The 7,855-nt window shown below is 36.1% G+C and overlaps 1 protein-coding gene and 1 pseudogene across 1 annotated transcript; one reads left to right on the top strand and one right to left on the bottom strand.

Moving 5' to 3' along the window:
* The first annotated feature begins 442 nt into the window (after positions 1 to 442).
* LOC149169706 (phenylalanine ammonia-lyase-like) lies at positions 443 to 1,137 on the top strand. The gene has a single exon (XM_089425297.1). It carries the CDS (start codon positions 443 to 445, stop codon positions 977 to 979), a length of 537 nt encoding a protein of 178 aa, XP_089281423.1. The 3' UTR covers positions 980 to 1,137.
* A 340-nt stretch (positions 1,138 to 1,477) lies between these two features.
* On the bottom strand, positions 1,478 to 3,551 carry LOC149169705 (U3 small nucleolar RNA-associated protein 18 homolog pseudogene; annotated as a pseudogene).
* Between the last annotated feature and the right edge of the window lie 4,304 nt (positions 3,552 to 7,855).

Genomic DNA, 7,855 nt, shown 5'->3' with positions numbered 1-7,855 from the left:
AATTTTTTTAAAACAATTTTTATTTTTATTTTTATTTTTTCCCTAAAAATACAAATTATTAAATCTACGTTTTATATTTAAAAAAATAAATAAATAAATAAAACCTAAATTTAAAAACAAAAATTTACATTTCTTTTTTTATTTAAAAAAAAATTAATAAAATTAATTTTCTTTTTTAAACAATTCTTTTTTTATTAAAAAAAAATTATAACTTCTTTTTTAAACATTTTTTTTGTTTTTTATTTAAAAATATAAATAATAAAAAAAATGATTTAAAAAAAAAATTATATATATTTTTTATTTAAATATTAAAAAATTATTAAAAAAAATTTAAAAATTTAAAAAATTTAAAAATTAACATTTTTTTTAATTATTAAAAAAAAAAATTTACGGGCCGCCCACCAGCCGCCCGTGGTGGCGCGGCGGTGGGCAGAGGGCCTGCATGCAGGCCCTCCACCCACCGCCGCGCCACCACGGGCGGCCGGTGGGCTGCCCGTCGATTCCGGGAATCGACGGGCCGCCCATCGGCCGCCCGTGGTGGCGCGGCGGTGGGCGGAGGGGCCTGCACACAGAGGAGTTGAAAGCCCTTTTAGAGGAAGAGGTTCCGAAGGCGAGGGAACGATTCGATAATGGGGACTTCCCAATTGCAAACAGAATAAACAAGTGCAGGACATATCCCATTTACAGATTTGTGAGATCAGAGTTGGGAACCGATCTGCTAACAGGGCCCAAGTGGAGAAGCCCCGGCGAAGATATAGAAAAGGTATTTGAGGGCATTTGCCAAGGGAAAATTGGAGACGTGATCCTCAAATGTCTGGACGCTTGGGGTGGGTGCGCTGGACCGTTCACACCACGTGCATATCCTGCGTCTCCTGCAGCGTTCAATGCCTCATATTGGGCATGGTTTGATAGCACCAAATCACCCTCTGCAACGAGCGACAGAGGTTTCTGGAGCGCCCAACAACAACAAGTTCTTTGATTTAACTGACTCTTAAGCATTCCTAAACAGCTTGTTCTTAGCAATAATGAATCTTTCATCTTCGTTACTTTGTAAAAGATGGGGTTCCAACAAAATAGAAGAAATATTTTCGATCCACAGGGGAGACCAAACTTTTTGTGATCATTAGCGTTTTAGTTTCAAACTTTCATGTGTCGTCAAAAACCAGAATTCGAAATTTTATGCTCAATCGTTAGCGCAACTAACCACTGGAGCTCGACTCTCTCAGCTTTAACCATATAAATACTAACCGTTCTCGACAAGTTTTTCGCTCAGTAAGTCTTAAAAACTAAGCAAACTTCGCCCTTGTGAGATACTTTGATCATTTTTCAGAAATTATCTTTGATTCAATAAAATGCGGACTGACAATAGAAGGAAGCAAAATTCCTTACAGTTGAGGGTAGTATAATGCCACAACTATGGCACCACAACTGTAAATTCCTAAAAAATCTATTAGAGCACTTCTCTCTTGCTACGAACTCTGAAATTCACAATGCTGGTAAGTGACAACGTGCACTAGTGTGGCTAGCAGTCAGAAGATCAATGCCATGGATGGAACTCTAGTTCTGTCCAATTAATTTTGGCCTTCTAAATATCAAATTTATGCAGAACCGCATCTTTTTAAAAATGCATTAACCCGATTCAATACATTCAAAATCTAGGAAAATATCACAAAGTATTTTGATTGCTTGACTAATGCAGTGCAAGTAGGGATCAACACTATTCCGGAAACATTGCCAACAACCCCATTGGTTCTCATATCAAGCGTGTTCGTAATGATGGAGCTTATACAACAACACTCTTCCTACAGCATTGCCAACCGCCAAGAAACCTCCACCTGGACTGAAATCTAGCGAGTGTACATACTGCAAACGATTTTTAGTTGATGGAAAATTCGTGAACACTGTGCAAGAAGGGAGATGAACCAATCTCATATTCTCTTTATTCATCCTCGAGCAAATAGCCAATATTTGTGCATCACAATTGAACTTCAAATTATCCACTGCAGTCGCAAGATTTGTAAGGGTTTTCATTGGCTTTCTATTGCCACCAAGAAATTCATTCCTGTTATAAATATTAACAATCCCCGAGTCTGACCCAGTGGCAAATACATTACTGTCGGGAGAAACGGCCAAAGCTGAACTGTGAAGACAACCTTCATCAGCCCCCCTGTGAATGCATTTCCTCATTCGAAGATCCCAATGATATACTTGTCCATCTCCCCCCGAACTCAGCAACTGTCTTCCATCATCAGCAAAGGAAAGTGCACGAGATGTTCCGTTCATTTTCAAGGTCCCAATCAACTGTTTAGTCTTTGTCGAAACCAGCATTATATAGCCATCATTCCCAAGGAATGCAATCATGCTGGAATCTGTTGACACCTCAAAGCTCTCCAAACTCCTCTCCTCTCTACCAATCAAACAATTAATCCTGTCCAACGCACCTTTCACCACATCAAAACTGTAGAAGAACTTCCTGCGTCCTGCAGCAATGGCCATTGAACCGTCAGGAAAAAATGAAGCCTTGTGAATCAGAAGATCCTCAATAAACACACTCTGGATTTTGGGGTTCCTTTTCCCGTCAATCTGGAAAAACTTCAACCTCTTATCAAATCCAGCTGTGAGTAGCAACTGCCCATTTCGATGGAACCCCACGGACTGTATAACCGCATTCGAGGGGTCCTCTGCATTTGCATCCCTTAACATAGAATACTCAATCTGACCGGGCAATAACTGCTGCTTGCCTTTTACAACAAGCTCGTCATTACTCCTCAATATATCATACTCGGATCCACCAAAACCCTCGCTAACTCTAAACCCATTTTCAAATTCTGTATCAGAATCAAAATTGAACCCAAAACCCTCCTTTTTCTATCCAGATTTGCCCATTCAGTTCCGGGGTTTAATTTGGCATGTTGTGACCTTAACCTATTGATATAATCAGTTCCCGAAATCAAATCCTCCGATTCCTGTCTTTTTAATTTTCTCAAACGGTTTGCTTTGGTGATATTTACCTTTGTCTCGGCTTCTTCTTCGTCAATCCAGATCGGTTTTTTTTCAAAACCCTCTTCACTGTGTAGCTCTAAATCTTTTTTTTCGAATGCATCTATTTGGGATCCTGGGGTTTTGTCAGTGAACCACACGGCTGCGTCATTCTCTTGAGTATTTTCACCTTGAAGTTGGTCGAATTCGTTCCCCAACTTGGTAGTCAGCTGCTGGTCATAGATGCTACCAAACAGAAGGCTCTCTAGCCTCTTCTGCTCAACCTTGTCCTTCTCCATCTCCGCTGTTTCAATTCTCGACCGCTTGTTTTTCCTCTTTCTCGCAGTTCTACTACGGACTGTATTCTTCTTCTCCTCATGCTCATCGTCTGAATCGCTCTGGTCCATACCATGCATTTCTCTATTGTCTTCTTGAAAAACATTCAGTTGCTTTTTCTGGACTTCCTCTGCTGATTCCGATTTTATTTGCCGCTTCTTCTTCTTCTCCTTCTCCTTCGTAGCCCTGTGCTTGTGGGGAGCTCTCGAGCTAACGTTCTGAGATATCATCATCATCCCTGGGGCCAAGATACTTTGATCATAGCTACAAACCTACCCCAATTATAAGAAAATTTTCAATTTAAATCAATGAAAGTTTTAATTACTGTAAGTATTCTTCTTCCTCCTGTTAATCGTTTGCCGTAAATGCCTCATTTCGAATAAAATATCAGGGGGTGTAATTACCTTATTCCTGCTGGTCAATTTTGAAGGCTAAGTTTAGTTGGTTTAGTTTAATGGTTAATAACTGTAAGTATTCTTCCTTCTGTTTTTCTGCTAATCGTTTGCCATAAATGCTTCATTTCTAATAACTGTAAGTATTCTTCCTTCTGTTTTCCTGTTGCAGCCCCCTCCGCCCACCGCCACGCCACCACGGGCGGCCAGTGGGTGGCCAGTAAATTTTTTTTTTAATAATTAAAAAAAATGTTAATTTTAAAATTTTTAATTTTTTTTTAATAATTTTTTAATATTTAAATAAAAAATATATATAATTTTTTTTAAAAATCATTTTTTTTATTATTTATATTTTTAAATAAAAAACAAAAAAAATGTTTAAGAAAAAAGTTATAATTTTTTTTTAATAAAAAAAGAATTGTTTAAAAAAGAAAATTAATTTTATTAAATTTTTTTTAAATAAAAAAAGAATGTAATTTTTTTTTTTAAAATTTAGGTTTTATTTATTTATTTATTTTTTTAAATATAAAACATAGATTTAATAATTTTTATTTTTTAGGAAAAAATAAAAATAAAAATAAAAATGGTTTTGAAAAAATTATAATTTTTTTTTAAATAATAAAAAAGGTTGTTTAAAAAAAAAAAATTTTAATATATTTTATATATATATATATATATATATATATATATATATAAAATATGCATGTTTAATAAAAAAATCATTACATTTTTTTTTTTTTAATAAAAATTACATTTTTTTTGTTTTTTTAATATTAATTTTACTAGTTTTTCAATTTTTTTCGTTAATTTTCTATTTTTTTTTTTAAACTGGTTTTTTTTAATTTTTTTTTTCTAGTTTTGCTAATGTTTTTTTTAATTTCTCTATTTTTACTTAGTATATATATATATATATATATATATATAATTTTGTTTTTTTGTTTTCCAATTTTTTTTATGCTTTGTGAGATAATATTTTTTAACATTTTTTATTTTTATCTTTTATATATATTTTTATATTTGTTTTTTAAGTAATCAACATTTTAATCTTAATTTTAGTAATTTTTTATCTTTTTTTGTTAATTTTCTATTTTTGTAGATCTAGTTGGTTTTTAATTTTAATTTTTAGTTTTTTAGTTTTTCCTTAATTTTTTTTTTTTATTTTTCTATTTTCACCTACTTAATTTTTTTGTTTTTTTTAAATGTTTTTTTTTTCCTTTCCTTTTTTTTTTTTTAGCAATTTTTTTTTATGTTTCACAAGATAATTCTTTTTCTTTTTTCTCTCCATTTTTTTAAATATTTTTTTAACTATTTAATTGTTTATAGTTTTTTTTTTTTTTTTTTTTAGTTTTTTAATTCTTATCATTAATTTTGTTTTTTTTTACATTTTTATGATTGACTTTTTTTTTTCGTTTTTTATTTTTATTTTATATTTTCCTTTTAGTATATATTTTAATCTATGTTTTCTTATTTTTTAAATTTTTTTTTTCTTTTGTGTTTTTTCATTGTTTTTTTTTTTTTTTTTTTTAATTTAATGTTTTTCGGGTTCATGATAAAATATTTTACACCATTATTTCTAAATGTTAAAATTTTACTGTTGAAAAAAAAAGTGTTCTCCCAACATCAACACTTTTCGTTTTGAGGGTGTTTTTTGGATATTTTTTGATCAAAAAATTTGTTTTCACCGCCATTTTTAAAACATGTTGAAAATTTACCCAAGAAAAAAAAAATGTTATTCCAGCATCAACACTTTTTATTTTTAGCACTGTTTTTGATGTTTTTTCAAAGTTTTTTGGCCAACGTTCCCGTTTTGAATTTATAGTTCCCATTTCATAATTTATATTGTTTTTTTACCTTTAAACTTTCAATTTATCAAAATCTACTCATTTCCATTGAAAGAACTTTCACCTCAAAATATTAATCAAAATACTAGAATAGTAATGTTTTCTAAGGAACCTTTTACCTCTTAACTATTAAAACCTCCAATTTATCATGACCCGCTCAATTCCATGAAATATTGATACGCAAAATTTGAGTCGTAATTTTTCCATAAGGGTTAATAATCTAGACGAGCGGATCATCACCTACTTTGATCCGAATGTGCATAGGGATTAGATGAGTAATGAATTGTTTCCATAATCACGCGATGTCTCTAATATTCAAATCCTATATAATAATCCTCTGGATTGTAGTGATGTCTTCTCTCACAATTTGATTTAATATGCACATTACCCTACCCTATTGAGATAATACCAACATATATGTAATAAGTATGTGCCCGTTGCCCTCAACAGTTACATCCTTTATAACACAAACTCCGTTATCATAGCTAACCCACTCAGTAAGATGAGGCCCATTTATAGAAAAAATGGAGAAATTAGCCTCCATTGATGAAAAGAATGGGATGAGTCGTATGCCAAAATCAAATTCAATCCCTTATAATCATTGGAGCTATGTACTTTCCTATCAAGATATCTGTCCATAAACTTTTTCTCGCTGTAAAAACCCGCAAAGAGTTATTTACCAACGTTTTCCCACCATCAATAATAATTAATAATCCAAAATATGTTTAATATTTTTTATTAATCAAATAGTTACAAATATACAACGAATATCTATATTTTTTGCGAAAAAAACCCAACCCAATTCTGCAGTATAAATGTTTAATTATATTTAATAAACTATTTTACGCTCCCATTTTTTCCTAGGTTCACTACATTCTAAACTATATAAAAAAATATAGCTATTTTTTTTCATTCAGTAAATTAAATCTCCTTGTAACTATTATAATGATAATTGAATATCATAATATAGTTAACAAATTTATTTATTTATTTTTAGTACTAACACAAAATAATCCCTCTTTAGTATTATAATGATAACTAAATATCATAATTGATTCAAATAAAATTTATTTATTATTATGGAGAATGCTTAACGAGGAGAGGGGAAGACAAAGAGCTAAGGTTTCAAGCTTCTGCAAGTGTTGTACTCCATGGAGGGGTGCAAAGAGGGAGTTCCACTCCCTCCTACAGGTAGTGTGACGCCCTCGAGTCTCGGGCAGGCGTGCACGATGGGCGGGCACCCTCGTGCACGACGGCGGACGCATTTTGGCACGACGACGGGCAGTGCGACGAGCAGAGCGGTGAACCTCCGACACTTGGGCGACCCGTGCACGACAGCCGGCGGGCACATGCGATGATGGCACGGTTGGGTGGAGCGCGGGCACAGTTCAGCAAACGGACGAGCGTGGGTGAGCACGAAGGTGAGGCAACCCGGGCAGGCGACCCGCATACGATGGACGGGCGCTGTAACGCCCTGGCAGTTTGGGTAGAGGCGCGCCTTCACCCGACGGGCGACCCGGGTGGGCAACCCGTGGGCGACCCGTGCACGACGGGCGGGTGAACCGGGTAGGCGACCCGTGGGCGACTTGTGCACGACGGGCGGGCGCCCCGGGTACCGCGACCTGTGCACGGCGAGCGATGGCAGGTTCGGGTAAGCTACGACGACCGACGAACAAGGGCGAGCTGCGGACGAGTTGCAGCGGAGTTGGATGCGGGCGCAGCTACCAAACCGGCGGACAAGACTATGGTTGAGGTTCGGGCGAGCCGAAACGGAGAGCCGACCCAAGGTCGACCCGCGCCCGATGGGAGGGCGACCCATGGGCGATCCACACCCGACCACCGAACAGCGACACGATGGACAGCGGCATGGCGAACAGTAAAGTGGACGCGGGTTGGTGGACATGAACAAGGCACGGTTGAATGCGGTGATGCGGGCAAAGGGAGGGCGACCCGGGCGGGCGCCCCTCCATACAGCGGACGGGCAGAAACGCGAACAGCAACCGGGCGTGCGACAGCAACAGCAGTGCGACGTTCCTATGAGCCGACTGCGACGTTGGAGCACTTACATAAACTTGGAAAATAATGGGATGAAGTCAAGACTTTATAAGGGCGTAGGGAGGCCTTGCCCTTAGGCAAGGGCCGACCTGCCCATAAGTAAAGAAAGGGGCTTCAACGCATGTATTTTGGGGGTCGGCTTAAAGAGCTGACACCCCTTCGTATTAAAGTGGGATGGCTATATATACATGGAATAGAAAGCTCATTTGGACAACAGCACTTCGCATTCCTCTTGGTCATCGAGCTAGAGAT

The sequence above is a fragment of the Pinus tabuliformis genome, chromosome 4_2, assembly GCF_031772625.1.
Source record: "Pinus tabuliformis cultivar Carrire ecotype Pingquan chromosome 4_2, CPIR1, whole genome shotgun sequence".
Lineage (NCBI taxonomy): Eukaryota > Viridiplantae > Streptophyta > Pinopsida > Pinales > Pinaceae > Pinus > Pinus tabuliformis.
The sequence above is the reverse complement of the archived record's forward strand: the minus strand, read 5'-3'. Positions and strand labels throughout refer to the sequence as shown.